Source organism: Lolium rigidum, chromosome 1, assembly GCF_022539505.1.
Source record: "Lolium rigidum isolate FL_2022 chromosome 1, APGP_CSIRO_Lrig_0.1, whole genome shotgun sequence".
Taxonomy (NCBI): Eukaryota; Viridiplantae; Streptophyta; class Magnoliopsida; order Poales; family Poaceae; genus Lolium; species Lolium rigidum.
Genome location: NC_061508.1, coordinates 210,249,113 through 210,271,747, shown reverse-complemented (window position 1 = coordinate 210,271,747; position 22,635 = coordinate 210,249,113). Strand labels below are relative to the sequence as shown.

The 22,635-nt window shown below is 45.1% G+C and overlaps 1 protein-coding gene across 1 annotated transcript; it reads right to left on the bottom strand.

Moving 5' to 3' along the window:
* Nucleotides 1–3,265: 3,265 nt before the first annotated feature.
* On the bottom strand, nucleotides 3,266–13,178 carry LOC124654581 (ankyrin repeat and SOCS box protein 3-like). Its single transcript, XM_047193580.1, has 12 exons — nucleotides 13,157–13,178; nucleotides 13,006–13,071; nucleotides 12,729–12,905; nucleotides 11,053–11,187; nucleotides 8,457–8,596; nucleotides 8,040–8,126; nucleotides 7,835–7,961; nucleotides 6,716–6,837; nucleotides 5,807–5,908; nucleotides 4,141–4,311; nucleotides 3,969–4,048; nucleotides 3,266–3,587 (listed from the first exon to the last, which is right to left on the bottom strand). The coding sequence occupies exons 1-12, from the start codon at nucleotides 13,176–13,178 to the stop codon at nucleotides 3,536–3,538; spliced, it is 1,281 nt and encodes a 426-aa protein (XP_047049536.1). The 3' UTR covers nucleotides 3,266–3,535.
* Nucleotides 13,179–22,635: the final 9,457 nt, after the last annotated feature.

The window sequence follows — 22,635 nt, the reverse complement described above, 5'->3', positions numbered from 1 at the left end:
ACAGCACCCGAAGCACCACCATCAGCACCACCAGCTCCCCAGTAGGTCAGGTGAAGAAGGCAATGAAGAGAGGAGCCAAGAAGGGCGCATCTTCGAGCCAACCTGCTCCTAAGAGGATCCGGGCCGACAACATGGTACCACCTACACCGGATGGCTTGCCCCGGTGTCATGAAGCTGGTAAACCGATACTGCCTCCGGACATGGAACACCTCACAAGTGGACCAATGCTCCCTTTGCAGCACTCTATTAATTATCTAGAGAGCGTCCTTCTTAAAGAAAAGGATCCAAATTACCCGGTGTTCTCGGTCAAGGTGCCGTCCGACCAGAACTTCGTCAATGAAGACCCCGCAGATATCTTCTTCATAGCGTTCGAGGACGTCTTCAATCTATTTCACTCGAAACGGCTCGACTATAACTTGGTCCGCCTATACACGATCAATCTTCAGATGAGGATCAACAGAGAGAGACCCGCCACATCGCGGTAGCGGATCCCTACTACATGCGCGATAGCCAGCTCCAGGACGGCTCAAGGACACGGACCAAGGCGGTGCGGTACCTCCAGAACTTCATGCTCATGTACAAAGAGAGCAACACCATTCTTCTGCCTATCTTTCCCGAGTAAGTACACATCCGCTCACGGCCGTCGTAACTTATGCTTTCTTATATATTTCTTCCATTGCCGATGATTTGCAACATTCCATTTCAATTGCATGTGTTGAGCAGGGACAAATACTGCACACTCATCATCCTAGATCCGAAGTGGTCACTAGCCCAGTATTTCGACTCATCGAGTACGACGACGAAGAAAGACTACAAGAGAATAATGGGTGTTCTCGATGAGGCTATCCTTGGCTACTCCAAAAATGGAGGCACCTTCGACAAGAATGTGCAATATATCAGGCCGGACACTAAAAAGCTCGGGTTCAAGCACGTGATCGACTTCCCTTGTATCAAGCAGCCAGCTGGCAGCATTAAGGAGGCCTTCTATGTCCTCCATCACCTTAAAGGGTTTGTCGAGGGTACAGAGATGATGTCTCTGCCAGCTAGTAAGCGCGACCCAATTAAAATGTCGAGGGAAATCAATGATGATGATCTTAGAGAAGACTTCCATCGCATCCAAGTAAAGCTCTCAGAAATTATCTTACAAGATGTATCCAACGCATCGGGGCTCTTACACCAACTCAGAGGGTTGTCTAAGAGGGATATCGAAGAACGCCTACATAGGCAGGGTGATGGAAGGAAGTGGACGACGAAGGACTTGTACAAGCCGTTCCCGGAGCCGCTCAAGAAGACGTCTCGTTGACCGAGGCCGGTGTGCCTAGCATTACTTTGAATCGATGGACAATTTGTACCATGTTGTAAACTAAACTTGCTTAATTTGCTCGAAACGGTGGTCGTCGTTGTTGGACTTTAATTACTATTGTAGTCGTTATCGTTGAACTTGATTATTTATGTGATACCGATGCTATATGTCTTTTAGGTTTATTATTATTTCCTTGCTTTAATTCTTGTGAATATGTATGCATGTGAACCCTCTAACTCTTTCCATTGCGTTATAAACTAATATGCCTTGTGTCCATAGAGATGACGTACTACGTCGTGTTCGAGGGGCGGGTTCCGGGAGTGTACGAGGAGTGGGAGGAGTGCAAGAAACAGGTGCACAAGTTCAGCGGCAACTGCTACAAAGGGTACCCGACTAGACACGAGGCGGTTGCCAAGTGGAGGAAGCACCAAGCGAACAAGAGCAAGATGAAGATGAAGACCTTCCTTGTGCACTCGCTCTTGCTCACCATCGTCGCGGTGGTACTCTATTTCATCCTAGTGTAGGCGGCAGACGGTGTCACTTCATTTGTATCTAGAGATGATGATGAACTTAATTAATTTGCATGAATTATGAGTTGTATGGAGCTATATGTATAACTCGATCGGGCTCTAAGTAATGTGATGATTATATATGTCCATATTATATCTGTCTATATTATATCAGTATATAACCTGTATACTGTGTATAAAACCTGTATAAAACATGTATAATACACCAGGGAACACAAAATCGAGTATACCTGGCGCACCAAAATATAATTCAGTGGCGCACCTATTTTTGTGGCGCAGCTAGATCATATGCACCACAGAACCACTTATTTCTGTGGCGCACCACACCTAGCGCGCCACAGAAACCTTACTTCTGTGGCGCATGGTCCGGTGCGCCACAGAAACCTTATTTTTGTGGCGACGTTTCTGTGGCGCACCGCCCATGCGCCACGGAATCATTTTTTCGTGCGCCACTGATGAGGCTTTTCCTACTAGTGAAATCGGGACGACGTCCTGCCAGGACAGGGCGGGCGCGGCCAAATCGGGCGACGGCCGGAGGCGGGCACAACTAGATTGGGGCAACGGCCGGAGAAGGTCGACATGAGCGGTGGCTGAACCTGATGGGAACGAGGAAGGTGGGCCGCACAACTCGAGGACGAGGACAAGAAGCAGAGCTCGATCTAAAAGCGGAACGACAAGCAGCAACACACCGTCGAAAGAATTCAGCAGCGGTGGTGGTAGGAAGAGCACGGAGTTGCAGCGTTGGTAATGAGCCACTATCATTCACATGAAGAACATCCCAGTAAAGGACGACCATACTTGTTCAACTTAAGAAACCCCTTATAGAATGTGGACACACAAGAAAGTAGACTACATCTCTAACACTTAAACCCCAGCTTGTCACGACTCAGTAATCCAAGTTGACTCGATAAGGTTGATAAGTTTATGAAGAAACTGTACAACATAATCAAATCATGGCGGAGTAAGAGTACAAAAATGATGGTTCATCATCTATTCATCTTCATGTAGATTTTGGCAAAGTGCTCATTCATCTTTGACATACTAGTATTTTTTTTCTTTAGTGTTGACTAAAGGATATTAACAAGTTTACCACGTACTCAGCAACTCGACTCATTGAACTGGTTTTTTAACAGGCTAAAAGTTTCAACTCAGGTCAGCTCATTAGTGTCGGAGTTGGAGCTGAGTCATATAATGTAGGGTTTGCGCGTGTGATGCCCCAAATCTCGGGTACTGAAGTGATAAAACGTATTTTAGCGGCCAAGCTTCCAGCGTTCCTTATCCTACTCTCTCTCAAAGAAAAATGGCAGTCGGTCTAGAGTAAATTGGAAGAAAAAACAGGATCATGGGTTTAAAACTAAATAGAGATTGAAGCCATGATCCCCGATTTCTAACCGATCATGTATGCAAGCAATGTTCTGTAGCTACACACAAGTGACGGAGTGAGCACTTAGCAATCAATCAAATCATATCTCCCACACAAGTACGTGGATGGACACACTAGTAAAAGTACATTACGCCACATATGCCTGTGAGAGCAAGAAGTCCTGCACAGGCCAGAAGCTAAGACCCATTTTTCATCTCGAGGATGAGCTCGTGAACAGAATAAAATGTCACAACTGAATATGTCAGTCATAAAAAAGGAGGAACTAAACAAGGTAGTGTTGCTCCTGCACAAATTTTCCTTTTCGGAGCAGATAACTCTTCAGTGGTCTTTCTTGGCACCGTCAGATATCTTCAAGGACTGTAAAGCCTCCCTGCATAACCAGATTTGGATATAATTACTGCATATACAAAGAGCATATAGTCACTGTAGAATGCATTGTGCACGCCTAATAATGCTCTTCGGGATCCAACCACTATTTGGTAAGTACGTAGGAATATCATAGTAAACGGTTCAGCTCTGTATCAGTTCTGAAATATCCACATTCCAAATGACTGGAATTAAAATCATCTACAGACTATGGGCTAGATGTTTACTTTGGCTGATTTAGTTCACCAGGTGAGTCAATGCATGTGTTTCTATCATGAAAGCTATAGATAAGATGTGTTTGTCCGTTGAATTATTGTGTGCACCAGATCTAGTGAAGTTTCTCCTTCCAAACTAAGACTTGAGCATACAGAGAAAAGTAGGCTACCTTAAGGCATCCTCAATCTCAGCGTTCCCTGGGTCTATCTTGAGGCCATCAACAAATGCATCACATGCCTTTTCATAGTCCTGAAGACAGAAGGACCAACGCATCATCAAGAAAAGGATTTTCCTGCAGAAAATACAGTCAAAGAAGGCAAATCATACAAAAAGAATTTTACCTTTAATAGCATACGAGCAGCCCCTTCCCGGAAGCAGGCCTTTGGCCAATCACGGTGCAGTGCTCTGGAAACTTGAGCATCCCGCAAAGCTTTGTCTCCTTCGCCCATCTTAAGCCAGCAAAGGCTCCTATTTGAAATCAATGTTTTATCCTCTGGAAAGTAACTCAATGCCTATACCGAAAAACCAAACCAGCAATGATCAAATTAGCTATTTGACAAACTTAAACAAGAATTTGTCAGGAGCAGCTGTATGAGTAGAAGTGTAGAACTTGACTGGCAAAACCTTTAAGAAAAGGTTAAAGTGGCAACCTGGGCATGAACTATCTGATAAACCCAATTACCAATTGGACAGGATGCAGATTTTACTAGATGAAGACTTAAGACATCCAAATTACAGTATTTTTATCATTCAGAACTAAAAATTCCAGTTCGATATATGACATGGCACTGCATAACTTGTAGGAAAGCAGGGAGAAACATCCCTGGGGCCTTATGAGAGTTCAGGATACCTGAATAATTCACGTTCATCAAGTTCCCCCCATTCTAAAGATCGTACAAAGACACAACAATGGCTGCTAATTTTCCCTTCTTTTAAGCAAAGACAAGAGAAGGTAGAAGAAAGATGGAACGAAACCGGAGGTAGAGGCCTCTGTTGCTCTTAAAAAAGGGTAGTCAAAGGGGCTACTGTTCTATACCCCGTTAGGACAACCCACACTTTACCTGACAGTAGTGGCTAAGACTACTCATAGTGCAAGTAACTTCGGTAGTAACTTCGTGTCCAACTCAGCAAATTTGCTTATGTGACAGTGAGTTAATGAGGAGAGAGTGGGATTGAGTAACATAGCTAGTTACTGTAACATCACACTTCCCAAGATACAATGTGTCTACAAGCTAATTAATGAAGCCATCTATGATACTCCCTCCGACCCAAGGCTTAGGGCGCAAATTGTTTTGCACGGCGATTAAGGAGGGATAAGCAGCCAGAAAGTTTCCAAACTTGCCCCTAATAAAAACGGTTTGCCCACTAATTCCTCACCATAAAGTTGTTACGCATGGCTCCTGGTTTCTCGCGACTGACGCATGCACACCATGAATAACCAATTGCAGCCCCGCATTAAGTGCTACTCTCCCAATTTTCAGCTTTTTTCCCTGCATGCGCCGGCACAGCCAATGGCAGTCCCCATTTTTTAGGAGAATTTAAACCGTTGTCAGGAGCAATTTTGGGAGAAACGGGTTAAACAACACCACGCGCCTTAAGCTATGGTGAAATTTTGAAAAAATATTTACGCCCTATTCCATGGGACGGAGGGAGTACTACTTTGATGTTACTAATCACTATGAAGGTAGTAACATATAGTAGTAACATGTACATGTTACTACTATATGTCACTTCCCACTATGACTAGTCTAAAGGAACAAGGCCTGTAACACAAAACAGTGGTCCTACCAGTGAACACATTTTCCACTCACCACAATGACAATGGCTTTCAATAACAAACCAATCAATGGGCTGCCATTATTATTTTCTGACACATGGCGTGAATACACATGTAAGCCATACAATTGCGACACATCAAAGTAATACTTTTTCTGAAACTACATAACTTTTGTAAAAGTGACACAGTTATAAACTAGGAGTAATAAGAGAACATCATGGACAGAATACCGTGTTGTAGAGCCTTGCTGCGGCAATATAATCTTTTCTCCTGTATGCTTTGTTTGCTTCTAACTTCATATTAGCTGGATTCATGTTCAGAATAGGATCATCCTGTATCATTGGAATATATCAGATACATCTGGATTGGAAGGTAGCAGATATAATCAGCCAACTTGATATTAGTTGGACCTATGTGAAGTAAGTGTTTATTTTTACATATCCTCCAGCGACCCACCCCCACCCAAACTCCCAAACCAATGAAAGGAACTAAGTTACCCCAATGCTGATACTCCACCCAGGAGCCATATCAGAAACTTTTGACAATTTATGTTGGATAACTGTTGATGAATCTATTATATGACCTGTTGGGCTGTCTTGTTCTATGTTGTGGTTCATCTGGCCCAGCCCAGTTCCTGACCTATATAAGGTGCTTCTATCTCAGAGTTCAGTAACCCTAACTAACAAGAGAGAGTTCCTCCCAACAGCTACCATCTATCCCTACCTCAGGTTAGGCCCTCACTTCTGTCCACAATATATAATTAAAATGTGGTACACTGCTAGAAAGCAAAAGTCAAATCATTACTTTGTTAGTATTTTCTATCCCTGCTACTAGACCCTTAAGTGTCGACGAATTTATAAATTTACTAATCCATAGTTCACAGCAAACAAACTCATTCATTCCTTCCAGAAAGATGATTTGGCCATCACATGCATATCAGCTTTTCAATTCAGGGGCATGCATTGAAGAATTAGTAGGATAGGAAACGCTTTGGTGCAAGAAATACTTGCTTTCATCAGGGCACACATTGAAGATCCTCTAGTATACGAAATGCTCTACTGCTGGAACTTGTCAATGTTAAATTGTCAAGACCAAACAATAAAATAATCTGAAATATAGGAAGTTGCTCTAGTTCATACCTCCTCTCTTGATTTTACGTGAGCAATTATCCCATCAATGCTCCAATCACGCACAGATGGAATACAAGAAGTCAGCGGAAATAGGATCTTAACGTCTGCTCGGCTATTGTGAGACGCAGCAACTTCGATTGGCAGACATCCAAACTGTTAAGAATAAATAGACATATTTTACTTGCAAGGGAAGAATAGAAACATAAGTAAGGTACAGATGAACACAAGGTATTCCAGTTCAAACGGCGAAAGCACCAACGAAAGTTAGGACAGTATCACAGAGACATCTTAACATAGCAGCTATAAGTGGCATAAAACATCTTGTTAGAACTGAACCGTGGCAATAACGAAAATTTCACCTATACATTATTTCTAAATTACTCCCTCCATCCAAACTATAGGTCAGGAGGGGATCCATGCAGTGAACCTTGAGTCTAGCGTACATCCTTCTCCTAGGATAAGGGTACTAATAGGATCTAGTAAAGGATCTGCTCCTTCTATATTCCCCTCATACACTGCCCCCTGCCTGCGTCTAGCCATTCCTGCCCTCCCAGATTGTAGCCTAAGCATTCCCATCAGAACAGAACGGGGAATAGGTATTACAGCGGCCAAATCAACTACGTCGTGCTCAAAGGTCTCCAGGCTATCACACAAGGCCAACAAGGATTGAGCACAGCCGACTTTACCCGAGCGTATGACAGGGTTCAGAAGGAAGGTCTCCAAGACACTGAAACATCAGGATGTTCCAGCACTCCAGGATCTCTATCCTACCTTCTAGTTCTCGGACAATCTGTATAGCAAGGGAGGTAGAGATGTTTTCTAGTGTGCATAATACCAGTGCTGCCCTGGGCATGAAGCTATCAGGACTTCCCAGGAAGGCATGCAGAAGGAAGACACAACAATTCATTGGAGTCTGAGTCTAAAATTCGAAATCTTGTAACGGCCTTAGCTTGAGTAGTATGGCTAGTTACAAGGGAATTACCATTATAAATTCCCGCCCTTCCAGATGCTAGCCAAATATGTTCCCATCGGAACATCTTCAAGAAATCTTAATATAATAATTGGTTGTCCAGTTCAATTTCCATTTGTGAAGAACATGCACTACCAACAGAGTTAAAAGGCCAAAACTTACATCATCGAGGACGTTAGGATCAGCACCAGCCTTTATCAAGCACCTGAGACACTCAGTTAAGCCCTCAGTTATAGCAACCATTATGGGAGCAGCACTACCAACACCCTTCAGATCAGCACCAGCCTACAAAGAAAATGTTGCAGATACCTCTAAATAAGAGTTTCATTATTTTCAGCTGGTCGCAAGAACAACGCACAATACCTTGATCAGAAGCTTCACACATTTCTGCCTGTGAGCTCGGAGAGCAACAATGAGAGGTGTGTCCGCAACGCAAACTGATTTGTTACACTGACAAGGAAGATTAAGAAAATTAGCACTTGTGCATGCTAAAGTTGGTAGATGTGGAGAATAAAAAATGAAGAGGTATACACAAAATATGAACAAGTAGAACCATATTGGCAGAACACGGTTACAAATATGTGGTCACATACATTAAAAGAACAGCAACCTTATATGATTGACGTTAGCAGGCATGCAGCAAGATGCGGTATCAACAGAAACACAAATACAACTTATCGCCAGAACATGGTTACAAATATGTAATCTCATAATTAGTGCAAAAATATAACATTTACCATGTTTTTTAAGGAGCAAACAAGGTAAAATAGTGACACTTACATCTGCATTGTGGTCTAACAAAATCTTCATAGCATCATCAAACCCATATGCAGCAGCAATATGCAGTGGCGTTCCCCAGTGGCAATAAAAATTGACATCAGCGCCTTTTGAGAGCAAGACCTTTACTATTTCACAGTTTCCTGAATTAGAAATAAAGACCATGCAATAGGTCAATATTGTTACTATTTCACAGTTTTCACTATTATAGATAAGTATAACAAGTATAATAATATAGCATATCCAGAAAATAAAGTTTATTATGTTTCCTCTTTATGTATAGGCAGTTCTCCAGCCCAAAAAAACTCGCATGTATCTCATCACTCATGTCCGTGAAAGGAACAAAAGACCTTCTGGTCATCCGAATGCGCTGTGCACCATCTCAAATGTTAAGAGGCACATACTAACATCTAATGTGGAAAATGTACTTTCATTTGCTATTACCTTTGGTATTAACTGCAACACTAATGAGGACTAACAAATCCAGAGAGAACCTCAGTCAATGGAAGTATACGACAGCAACATAAGCAGTAGACAACAATTCTAGATTTTTTTAGTCTTAAGTAGGAATGGATGAGGATAGTTAGATGTAGCCCAACCTAGATGGACTTGCTAACCCTCCTGTCCTCCTCCCGAGCAGCCCCCACGTGGCGGCCAGGGGAACCTCTACCCGCCGTCACCGCCTCCCCCCTCTCCCCCTCCCCTCCCTCGCCGCCGCCAGGGGGCGCGGTCTAGCAAAGGCCGGCCGGCGGGGATTCTTCGTCATCTCGCGCGAGGAGGTCGAGCGTGGGTCGTCTTCCTCGGGCCGGAGTGCGACCCTTTCATCGGGGACCTCGATGGCGGCGCTTGGCCTTGGCTCAGTGACGCCATGGGGGACGACTAGGTGGTGGAGTGCCCTGCCGGCGACGGGGGGAGGGGTGGGGGCGGGCTGCAAGGGGAAACCCTAGGTCCCCTTCTCCTCATCTCTCGGTGGCCGGCGGTGGAGGGCTGGCTTTCGGCTGCGGCGGTGCCCAGGCGTGTGCGGCGTCTTCGGACTACCCGATCTGCTTGGTGTCTCTTGCGGCAACCATGGCCAGCCTGGGATGGTTGCCGGCGTGGGGGCCCGACCTGAATAAAGGCGTCGGTCCTAGGGTCTCTCTTGGGCGAAGATGAAGACCTGCCGAAGGCCTGCCCTTCATGATCTGGCCGGAGTGTTGAGTTCCGGAAGGCGCCGTCGGCGAATGTAACAGTGCTTCTATTGCCTGCAGTTTGCTGGATCGGTGGTATTCGGTCGTGCGTGCTCATAATTTTATTCCGACCATTTGGTTTTGGAGGGTGCTGCGCGAAGCTCTTTTCTGTGTTGACACCAAGTGACAGCTGATCCATGGTGAAGTCTGAAGAAGAGAATATCATGAAGGCCGGATTTGGAGGACTAGCTAATGGTGGTTCAAGTCTTTGCGCTGTTGAGGGGCTTGCTTGGTGTTCCGGACTTTGCAATAGTGGTATGAAAGTGGGGGCGGCAGCACATGTGATGTTCGGAGTCTTACCTTTCAGGGTGAAAACCCAAGATCTGGCCTTAACTGGTTGTGCCTGGCAATGTCCTTGTTGAAGGCATTGTTTCGAGAGCGGAGACTATCTTCAGGGTGAAAACCTAAAATCTTTGATCGGACGACGACGGCGTTGGTGCACTGTTCCCTTATTGGAAGCGTTGCTTTTGAAGAGTCTGAATTTCAGGTGTTGTCTTGGTGGTGGATGTATACTGTTGCTAGGGCTGGGATACTGTAGCGGGGCTTTTATTTCTTAGTTTTCTTTTTCTCTTTTTTTGGCTGTGTACATCCGTAATGTTATTAGGACATTGCGTTGTTGCAGAGACTGGGTGTAATTGGTATCTACTGATATTAATGTATTCCCTTTATCGAAAAAGTAGGAATGGATCGTTGTCCATACATCTCAATTTCTGGTCATATTCAGTTCGCATAAGCATGAGTTTTGAAACTACCTAGCGAGGATTTAGAAAGGGGTTACAGAAAATTCTGTACAATGAATAGCAAATTTTCCTGGCTGATATCAGTAGTAAATAGTTTCCTGCTGTGCGGTTTCATTTGAAATTTAAACACAAAATTTAATTGAACTGAAAACGGTCTGATTACAGAGGTTTGACCATTTCCTGGCGAGAAAAAGTTCTCATATTTAAAATTAAAATAAAGACAAAAGTAGCTTAATTACAATTTATATAGAGAAGTCTTGACACTACAGGGTGATCAGTTGGTGACTCTTTGAAGTTTGAAATCCACTGCTTCGGTCAATGAACAACCAGATGTTATCTACTCAGTTTATAATGAAACATGTCATTTACTTGCACAAACATGAAAAGAATTAATTAAAATCAGTCCAACCAACTCATTCAGCATGGAGAAATCTCTAGATACAAGTAGAGCACTAGCATAAGTAGATAACTATGTGAACCTTGTCCTAAAAAATGCACAATCTTACTATTACACGGCTCATTCTCTATCTTATAAGATGTAATGGTTACCCCACAATTATTTGCTCTCATCAAAAATAAATAAACAAATAATTATAAAAAGTTGCTTGCAGAAAAACAAAATAGATGACTGACCTTGTGTAACTGCCATATGGAGTGCTGTACACCTCAGATCACCAATAGGCTCATCTGGATTGGCACCGTGATCAAGAAGATACCGCACAGTGTTCACAACTCCATTAACAACTGCATAACTCAGAGGTGTCTCTCCTATCATAGTCATCAAAAGAATGAGCTTAGCAAAACAGAGATTCTTACAGCGAAGAGTGCTTGTTTTACATTAAAAGTAACTTGTTTATCAACGCATGGCATAAACATATTTCATTTTGATGTGGCTTTGTAAATGAGTGTATAGTGCTGATTTCAAACGGATAAGCACTAAAAGGATGCAATTGAAATTTTATTTCAAAAAAAAAAGGATGCAATTGAAATTTAACACGGAACAAGGATAGATATGTCAATACGCACAAATAATCTTGGTATGATTCTGCTTTGACGAATTGGCATGTCAGTATGAGGCGGCATTATGTTTGTATGTTGCACATAAGAATATCACGCAATAAGAAACTACCTACTTAATACCCAGATTGACTCAATCAAGCATATATAAAGAAGTAATTGTGCACTTCAAAGATGATTCGTCATAAACCTAAAGTTTCTTACTGAACTGGAGTAGAATATGCTATGCACAAAGAAGAGGATCAACTTAATAAACACTGTTTTTTCCTTCGAAAGCAAGTGGATGCATAGCAGTGGACAACAAGTGGGTAGAGGTTTATGGAAGGATAAGTAGATGATGTTGAAATTTGCGGTCATCGATCTTTCTGATGAAACAGGTCTATGTTATGTTGAAACAGCACATGTGATGCTGGTATATAATCATATCATAAGTTTGGTTTTGCTATAATTTCTTTTATGCTTCCGATTCAAGCCCATTTCCCCTTAGTTAAGCTAAAGCCAGTGGCAAACACTTTTTTCATGACACAGGCAATAAATGAAATAATGAAATCAAACTCCCTCCCCCTTTTGAATACGAAGACCAGGAAGGGGGGAGGATAACCTAATAGTTATCCAAGTCTACATTGTGCTATAGGCTGAGATTACACATGCAGCCATTATGTTTAATCCAATAAGCTAAAACCGAGGAAGCAGTCTATGGAATTGTTGTAGTATACGATATCAGGCCTTCAGAGAGACATGATAACATAGGGAAATGGTTCTTCAAAATCATGCAACATGTAAATCAGATTAAACGAGCAATTTCATTTATGCAGGGAACCCTCGCCTTGATTAGAAGCATGAACCAGTCAGTCGCTTCGCATATTACAGTAAGAAAAACACCAACTCTAAAGAAACTACGAGTTAACCAAAATTACAAGTCAGGTCAATCCATCACACATTACAGTAATACGATATAAAAAAAATCTAAAATAACTACGAGCTAACCAAAATTGCAATTGAAATATGACGTCAGCAAACTCAACATTGGAAGCCAGTTAATTCTCATATTTAATATTTAATCCCCCCTGCACAAACTTGGCTAGTGATGCGGTAAGCCAAATCAAACAATCAGAAAAGGCATCTTTCGAACGGCATATACTACAAGTTCCATCAAACTCAGGAAATTCCGCTGTGCAGCTGGAGAGAGCTGCTCAGTCACCCACATTTGCCAACGTGACTAGGCATTCGTTTTCTGAACCCCTACGGTTTTGCTTTAACAGGAGATGGAAGAGTAGAGAGTTAGAGACAACCTGACTCGTCGGTGGCGTCGACATTGAACTGGAGGTCCTCGACCAGGTAGGCGCACACAGGTATCCTCCCGTGAACGGCGGCGACGTGCAAAGGCCCCGCGCCGCAATTAGCCGCGATCGCGGCCTCCACCGCCTCCCTCAGGCGACCCTTCCCGCCGTCCAGCGCCCTCGCCGTCTCTACCACACGGAACGAAAAACACCCCCAAATGAGCGTCGGGGCGAGTTTGAAAGCGCAAGCAAAAGGAGAATAAGGGAGAGGAGCGTAGAGCGCGCATACTCTTGAAGAGGCGGAGGTCGCCGCCTTCGGCCGCCTGGAGGAGCTGCACACGCAGAGCGGCGGTAGCTGCACACGTACGGAGGAGATGAGTTGTGGTTAGGGTTAGCCCTCGCTTGGGTAGTGTTGGGATTAGGGTTTGGGGGTAGCTTACCGTAGTCCAGCGGCGGCGCCATGGCGATGGATCGGTGAGAATTGGGGTTCGGGTTTCGAATTTCGAAACAGGGGAGTGGGCTATGTAGGCGGGAGGGGGGAATGGAGAATTGGACGACAAGGTGGACCGGACGGAATAGGATGGAGGGCCTTTGGGCTTGGGGTTGAACTGTGGAAGCCTGTGTGATCGATTGTATAGAGCTGCAGTAGAGAAAAACATTTCAACTCTCCGATTCTGACAAGACAAATGTCTAGTGATGCACACTAGACATTTCAGTAGCTAAGTATTAGTTTTTCCATGAACGTCAAACATCTTGCTTAGAGGCATCTAACAGACACCGTAAATTAGTCAAACCTGAAAATTTGCAGGCCGGTTTGAGGGTTTGGGGTGTTTTTGTCCAATCTAGACACCTTAAAGTGGTCAAACCCGTAAAAAAAATTGGAGGCCAACATGGATATGAGCTTACGATCTGTACATATGATGTTTCGAGGACATTTTACAGGCCAACCTATCCGGACAACGCACCGGCAACACCTCGCGCAACCACATTTCCGCGATAGACTCGCCGAAGTCCGGCCAAATTCCGGTGAAACTCCAACCTAACTCCACTGGAAATTGGCAAAATTGAACGGAGCTTGCCGGAATTGGCCACTGGCCAGCAGCGGCGGCTATCATGCATGGGTGCAGACGCGGCAGACCGGTGGCGTGAGCAACCAGGCGGCAGCAGAACAGCGGGCGGTCGCAGGCAGGCGGGTTGGGCGGCCGGCGGGCACAGGCGAGCGGGCCGGCAGCAGAGCAACACACAGGAGGGTGGGTGCGCGGGCGGGGCGGACGGCCGGCCGACAGGGAGGCTGGTGGAGAAGAAGACATGGGAAAAATTGGCCTTTTTTGAAGATTCCTGAATATGTTCTTGTAGTGTCTCGTTTTACAGTTTCTAGTCTGTGGAGGTCTCCCCAGTCGCCGCCCTAGGCCACGGTGGTGGAAGGCCTAGTGCCAAAGGTGCCGGGGGGGGGGGGGGTATTTCATGGCGGGGAATCGCTGGTACCAAATGGGGACGACGTCGGTGACCATCTGTGTGTGGAGGGCTGGGGCGGTGATCCTCGGTCGTGCGGTGGCAGCGGTGGCCCCTAGTCATTGTGCCCGCGTGGTGGAGCGGTCTCACGGCATTCGGGCGGTGCCCTGCTCGCGGTGGTGGCGGCTACCCTTGGGCCGACCATCGGGCGATGTGGTGGCTATAGGACTATGCTCCCGTTTAGATCCTGCATCAGTGTGGCCGCCAGTCGCCCGGAGGTGCGTGGAGAGGCGGCGCGTTGCACGCTGCTACCTCGTTGTGGCGTCACGGTGGGCATCCTGCTCAGAACAGAGACCATCGGGCTGGCGCGAGCGCATGGTTCCTACGTTGGTTTGCTTCTTCTTCCGCCGGAAGGGGTCAGCCGGCGGCGTGGGAGTCGCTTGCTCGGCCTGAATAAAGGCGGCGGTCATAGGGGTTCCTCTCGCACCAAGACAATGATCTTCTTGATGCTTGTCTTCATTGATCCGGCCAAGGTGTCGAGTTTTCGAGGGCTTCTCTGGCGAACTCCACTAGGCGAGTCATGCGTGAAGATTGCCGGGTTGGGTGGGATTCGATCGTGCGTAACCATGTTTTTCTGACCGTTTGGTTTCTAAGGGAGCGAGGGAAGCTCTGTTTTCTATTGTCATCGTGGGACATGTCTTTAGTTCCATGGTGAAGTCAGTGGTGAAGAATGGCATGAAAGCCATGAGGGCTATTCATGGTGGTTCATGTCCTGGTGGCGATGGGGTGGTTTGGTGATTCGTGACTTGGAGTAATGACATCGACAAGTGGGGGCGACAGCATATGACAATTTCAGAGTCTAACTTTAGGATGAAAGCCCAAGGTCTGGCCTTAAGTGGTTGTGTGTGGTAATGTCCTTGTCGATGACATTATTTTTGTGGGAGTGAAATTTCTCCAGGATGAGTACATATGATCTATATAAGGGTGACGACGGTGCTTGTGTGTTATTCCCTTTTGGAGGCGTCGCTTTTGAAGAAGATGGATTTCTGGTGTTGTTTTGGTGGTGTTTGGTCTGCTGTTATAATGAATAGATCACTATAGCGGGGTTTTCTTTTTATAATTCTTCTTTTTTTTAGTTGTGTGCATCTGTATTGCCATTAGGGCACCGCGTTGTTGCAGAGGCTAAGAGTAATTGATATTTTCGCGATATTAATATATTCCCTTTATCGAAAAATAGAAGAAAAATACTTTAGAGAAAAAATACTTCAAAAAGGTTATATATATGTGTGTTTTTGGAAAACTCTATCTTACAACCAGCAGTGCGCCAACTTTAACAACACCTAACTCCTGCCCGCAGAGTGCACTCTCACCTCAGTCTATTTTTAGGGCGTGTTTCGTAGCCCTCATGTCCCTTGGCTCGCATTGGGCCAGCAATTTTCGGTCTGTTTGGTTGCCTGGACCGACTCACGTTGTTGCCCGAACCGGTTCTCAAAGCATCCTCGGCCCAGGCCCTGGAGGAACGCCCGATTCGGAAGTTTCTAGCCGTGCAGGAAAATCTCCAACGCGGCTGATGCAAAAGGGAATCTTCGGCGCACGCGCGGAGACGAGGATGGAGATGGCGGGAGCTGCGGCACGCATCGGTGAAAAGCGAAAAGGGGGTGGGAAGGATTCCGTCACCTCCCACCGCGCCCCATGGCTTATTTCTACCCCCTCCTCCACTCTCCCCCCAAATTTCAAGCTCCTCCTCCTGTCGGCAAGCAGGTAAGAGGTGCACACATCACCGGTCGGCAACGGTTGCAGCGGCGGCGGCGGCGAGTACATCTGGGATGCTTCATCTACTTCCTGGTGTAGCACATCTTTACCTCCAACGATGACTGTAAGGAATCCCTTATCCCGGTACCACGGTAATTGATATGGGGTGGCCCGATCTTCTCAGTAAGCAACGGTGGTGATGATGATCACGGGGTGATAGCAGTGGAGGAACACGACGATGTAGTGGAAGATAACTTGTATGACGCAACGAGATCTCTCGATTGGTCCCTGTCGCCAATGCAACAGCTCTCAACCCCGCAAGATATTCGCAACTCCACACACTTGCGCACGTAGCCGCCGACCACGAAGCGGTAAGTTGCAACCGTCTAATTCCCAATGGAACAGCAGATCACACAAGACTTTAACGGGATCTACACAATATCAAGCAATATGGTGTAGGGAATTCAATAGTTTTGCAGAGCAAACAACTAAGAACTAGGGTTTATCTTAAACGTGATCTAAAGCAGCTAGGGGGCGTCCTGGGCACTTATATAGGCATCCGGGACGACCTCTGGTCGAAAAGATACAAAAATAACCGACCCAGAATAGATCTGGTCGAGACAGACTCGGACACGGCTGGTCTGGGGGCCGGTCGACCGGGTCTGGGACCGGCCGGTCCGGTCTGGACCGGGCCAGGGACCGGATGGCGACCGGGTGGCGGGACGTGTGGCTCAGTACCCCGCCCGGTTGCAGTCAGCGAAACGCCCGGTTGGCGCCGGGCCGGATCCGGCGTGCCGCCCGGTTGGACCGGGCCAGGGACCGGGCGCGCCGGCATTGCGGCCGGTTTGACCGGGTGCTGGGCCGGCCTGGACTTCTTCTTCTCCTCTCGCGCATGCCTCCCGCTCCTCCCTCGCGCGTCCATGAGATATCTTCATGTCCAGCTCCTTGTCCAGCTCCACGTCCATCTTCACGTCCAGCTGCTCCTCTCCTCCTCGTGCGATGCTTGTCTCCTCTTCATACCTGATGATACATAAGTAATAGGACTTAGGTAGTATAAAGTTCTGATCAATCAAAGTATCTTTTAGGAACAAGTTCACATGTTGTTTAAGTAGCTTCACACGAGCTCTTGTAATAGGTCCAATCCTGACTTCATTGGACTTGAGCTTCCCAGCAGGTTCATCTTCAGTAGGTAATGACGGAGGTGGTATTGACGTAGGGATGTCCTCATCATCTCCCCCCCTTCAAAAGGCGTCGACCCCGACGCTCCAAGGTCTTCTCCGTTATATGGTGTCAAATCAGCAACATTGAAAGAATTACTGACACCAAACTCATCAACTGGAAGATCTATCGAGTATGACCAGCACCACGAGGCTTCAACTTAGACTTCCGTAGCTTCGGGAACCTATCCTTGCGAAAATGTACCCAGACCATATCACCAGGCTTGAACAACATCTCCTTACGCTTCTTGTTCATCCTTGCAGCATTGCTCTTACCTTTCTTTTCTATCAACTCTTTAGTCTTCACATGAATCTTTCGCACAAAATCTTCCCTCTTAGATGCCTCCATATTAACTCTCTCATGTATGGGCAAAGGCAACAAGTCAAGTGGAGTAATGGGTTTGAAACCATACACCACCTCAAAAGGACACAACTCCGTGGTAGAATGTACTGCCCTGTTGTAAGCAAATTCCACATGCGGCGAACACTCTTCCCACTCCTTCAGGTTCTTCTTGATCATGGATCTCAACAGCTGTGACAATGTTCTATTCACCACTTCAGTTTGTCCATCAGTTTGGGGATGACAAGTAGTACTGAACAGTAGCTTCGTCCCCAGCTTTCTCCACAGCGTCTTCCAGAAGTAGCTCATAAACTTCACGTCACGATCAGAAACAATAGTCTTGGGGACTCCATGTAATCGTACAACCTCCCTGAAAAACAGGTTAGCAATATGCGACGCATCGTCGCTCTTGTGGCAGGCAATAATGTGTGACATTTTAGAAAATCTGTCCACTACCACAAATATAGAATCATGGCCTCTCTTAGTACGCGGCAAACCCAACACAAAATCCATACTAATATCCTCCCAAGGTGTAGTAGGTGCCGGTAAAGGAGTATACAAACCGTGAGGCTTCAGCTTGGACTTGGACTTGTTACAAGTAATGCATCGCTTCACATACCTGTCCACATCCCGCATCATCTTTGGCCAATAAAAGTGGTCAGCTAGCATGAGTAGCGTCTTCTCACGCCCAAAGTGACCCATCAAACCTCCAGCATGTGATTCCTGCAATAAGAGCAAACGCACAGACGATTCTGGAATACATAGTTTGTTAGCTCTAAACAAGAACCCATCATGTATGTGATATTTTTCCCATGCTTTACCAAGAGCACATAAGCGATATGGTTCAGCAAAATCATGATCAGTAGCATACAAATCACATAGCACTTCTAATCCAGGAAGTTTAACATCAAGTTGAGTTAATAGCATATTCTTCCTAGATAGAGCATCAGCAACAATATTATCTTTTACCTTCTTATGCTTAATAATATATGGAAAAGACTCAATGAACTCAACCCACTTAGCAAGACGCTTATGCAAAGTAGACTGAGCTTTCAGGTATTTTAAAGCTTCATGATCAAAATGTATGATAAATTCTTTTGGCCACAAGTAATGTTGCCAAACCTCAAGACTCTAATTAAAGCATACAATTCTTTATCATAGATAGGATAGTTCAACTTAGCACCAGATAGTTTCTCAGAAAAATATGCAATTGGGTGACCCTCTTGCATCAACACACCACCAATTCCAATACCACTAGCATCACATTCAATCTCAAATTTCTTATTGAAATCAGGAAGTGCAAACAACGGTGCAGAAGTTAACAATCTCTTAAGTTCATCAAAAGCATGATCTTGGGCTGTGCCCCACTCAAATATCACACCTTTTTTAGTCAAGTCATTCAAAGGTGCAGCAATAGTACTAAAGTTGGGCACAAATCTTCTATAAAACCCAGCTAGACCATGAAAACTTCTAACTTGACTCACATTCATGGGAGTAGGCCAATTTTGAATAGCTTCAATTTTAGACACATCTACTTCTACTCCATGCTTAGAGACAACATAACCCGAAATATGACCTTATCTTTGCAAAATGTGCACTTCTCAAGATTACCATAGAGTTTATTATCACGCAACACTTGCAAAACATGTCGAATATGTATAGTATGATCAGATTCATTGCGGCTGTAGATTAATATGTCATCAAAGTACACAACCACAAATTTGCCAATAAATTCACGCAAAACATTGTTCATCAGTCTCATGAAAGTGCTAGGTGCATTAGTCAAACCAAAAGGCATTACTAACCACTCATATAAACCAAATTTTGTTTTAAAGGTTGTTTTCCACTCATCCCCTTCTTTCATCCTAATTTGATGATAACCACTACGCAAATCAATTTTAGAGAACACAGCAGCACCACTCAATTCATCTAGCATATCCTCTAAACGGGGAATAGGATGACGATATCGAATAGTAATGTTGTTTATAGCTCTACAATCTACGCACATACGCCATGTACCATCTTTCTTAGGAACTAAAATAACAGGAACAACACAAGGACTAAGGCTTATGCGGATATAACCTTTGTCGAGTAGCGCTTGTACTTGCTTCTATATCTCCTTCATTTTTTCGGGGTTCGTTCTATATGGTGCCCGATTGGGTAGCGAAGCTTCGGGAATCAAGTCGATTTGATGCTCAATACCTCGCAATGGTGGAAGTCCTGCGGGTACCTCATCCGGAAACACATCGCCAAATTCCTGCAAAACATTAGAAACACCAAGAGGAAGAGGGTCATGTCGTTAGAAACTAAAACCGTACCCCTATACAAGAGCACAAGAGGCATGGCTGTAGGCCGGATCCTCACTAAATTCTCTCATGTCTTCTTTGGTGGCTAATGAGACTAAGGAATTCACTCTCTCACTTTTCGTTATATCACTCACAACATTACAATTCTCTCGCCTATCTAAAGAAGCATCCTCCAAGTGTACTTCAACTTTCTGACGAGATTCATTGACAATTTGTTGTGGTGTCATAGGATGTAAGTTGATTTTCTTGCCCTTGAACTCCAAGTGATATGTATTGGCACGGCCATTGTGTTGCACAGAATAGGCATAGAGCCAAGGCCGACCCAATAGTAGGTGACACACCGTCATAGGAACCACATCAAAATCAATGCAATCTTTATACGGTCCAATAGCAAATTCAACACGCACCATGTGGTTTACCTTCATCTCACCATTGTCGCTCAACCACTGAATATAGTATGGATGCGGGTGCGGTAGATACTTCAACTTCAGCTTGGTGCACAACTCCTTGCTTGCTAAATTGCGGCAACTCCCGCCATCAATAATGACCTTGCAAGCCTTGTCAGGACCAACTAAAGTCTTTGTTTGGAACAAATTGCAGCGCTGAGTAGATGCACTAGGCAACACATTAAGAGCACGCTGCGACACAACAATGGTACGAGCATCCGACGGATATGCATCTTCACCATCAGTGTCATAGTCATCATCTTCTGGAGCATTAGGATCAACATCTTCTCCAGTCTCATACTCATTGTCCTCATTAATAATCATGAATTTGCGGTTAGGACAATCTCTCCTGAAGTGACCTTTGCCACCACATGTATGACAAGCCATGTCACGATTGCGCGCGGTAGACACGTTAGAGCCACTCGTACTTGCAGCAGATTCGGACTTCTTTGTGTTAGACACATTGGAGACCGGCTTGCTAGGCTGAGTAGAGTAAGGGGCGGAGCGCGTCGAAGGCGCCGGCGCCGTGGATGGGGCCACGCGGGGTGTGAAGCGCCCAGCTCCTGAAGCTCGACCTTTAATCTTTGCTTCGTCAGCCAACTGTGATTCAGCTTCTCTTGCATGATGTAACAATTGATTCCTATTGGTGTAACTGTAGTGACGAACAATGCCTTTGATATCATACTTCAAGCCGTTGAGGAAACGCTGCATTGTCATCTCGAGAGACTCACGGACACGGCCACGCTGCATAAGCATCTCCATCTCCATGTAGTATTCATCCACAGTCTTCACACCTTGTCTCAATAGAGTCAACTTATCGTATATATTCCGCAAGTAATTTGTAGGCACAAAGCGAGAAGTCATTGCCTCCTTCATGGCACGCCATGTGCGTATAGGCTGCTCACCATCCTCATCTCGGTTACGAACAAAAGCATCCCACCAACGCAATGCATAGCCATCAAATTCGGAAGAAGCAAGCTTGATCTTCCTATCTTCAGTGTAGTTCGGATGTAAGTTCCATAACTTCTCAATCTTGAGCTCCCAAGTGAGGTATTCTTCAACATCAGCTCCTCCTTCAAACTTGGGTATGGAAAACTTAGGCTTACCCAAACCATCTTCCTCATCATGTCCATGACCATGGCGGTCAAGCGGAGCCCAACCTCGAGGACGATTACCACGTGGCGCACCACGAGCATTGTGTGCGTCATCTTGAAGCTCAGGATCTTCATCATCGTCTTGTTGTTGTTGTGCGGTCAAATTCTCAATAGCTAGGCGCATATCTGCAATATTGTGCTGTATATCCGTCACTTGATCAGCCATTGTGGTAACGGTCACATTAGTAGCATCCAACTTTTGGTTGATCTCTTCAACCTTCCCATTAAGCACATCGTCCTGAGCGCGGAATTCACGTCGCATCTCATTACGAAGAGCCTCAAACTCCCTCCATGTGATGAGGTCTGCAGCACTCTTGTTTTCCTGGTTAACAAGTTTATGATCACTAGCAGACATCGTTAGTAGATTAGTGCACTAAATCAAAAATATATGGTGGTACTCTCACAACTCACTCAAAACTGATAAGAAAAGGAGATCTTACCGTTCCAAAGTAAATTAGTGTTGCTTACCACTTGTACTAACAACTAGTGCACGGATGTAGCGAAGCGAATATCAAGGGTATAAGAACAAATCACACGACAAAGCAGGATATATGTGGGGCTGTAGGTGGGCTACCTATTTGCACCAATAACAAGCTCTAGCGCTGACCGTAGACAACCAATGATACTCACACAAGGCGATATAATGGGGCAATGCAACTATATGGAGGAAAGGTTGCAATGCACTAGAGAGACGCTAGCAAAGCTCAACGAAACAGGCACAAGATTGCTCAACTACGGGTGCAGTAAAGTAAACTTAGGCCTTCACTTGATTCTTCTAGCACTTCACTTTTCTTTTTGTATTTTCTTTTTATAACGCAGCTATGTAGCTCTTTTTGCTTCTTTTCAATATTTTTTTTTGAAACAACTCCTTGATAACACGGCCAACAAGATATGCAAAGCACCAAAAACCTAATGAGCAGCCTGTCGAGTGGTAAAACTAGTCTCTTCTGGGGAAGTTCCTAGTCACTTTATATCGATAGGCTGTGTCTATGGTTGGGAACAAGCACACTGTACGCTACGTGGACTCGGAGTAACAAAACTGACACTAGACGATAATAGAGACTCAAACCCTAACAATACTAGATGCAAGAAAAGATACGCAAAAACAACTACGAAAAGCAAGTAAAACTTGAAATTAGTGCAATCTAAAGCTATGGCAAACCCTAACCCTAATTTTTTTTTTGGCTTTTTCTGGATAGGAAACACTCACAACTCAACTATGGGGTGGATTGTGGATGGCTTACCGAGGAAA

Coding starts and splice junctions, on each gene's coding strand:
- LOC124654581 (XM_047193580.1), bottom strand. CDS start 13,178: ATGGCGCCGCCGCTGGACTACG. Junction 13,072..13,156: donor GGCGCCGCCGCTGGACTACG/GTAAGCTACCCC, acceptor GTACGTGTGCAG/CTACCGCCGCTCTGCGTGTG. Junction 4,312..5,806: donor CAGCAAGGCTCTACAACACG/GTATTCTGTCCA, acceptor TTTTCGGTATAG/GCATTGAGTTACTTTCCAGA.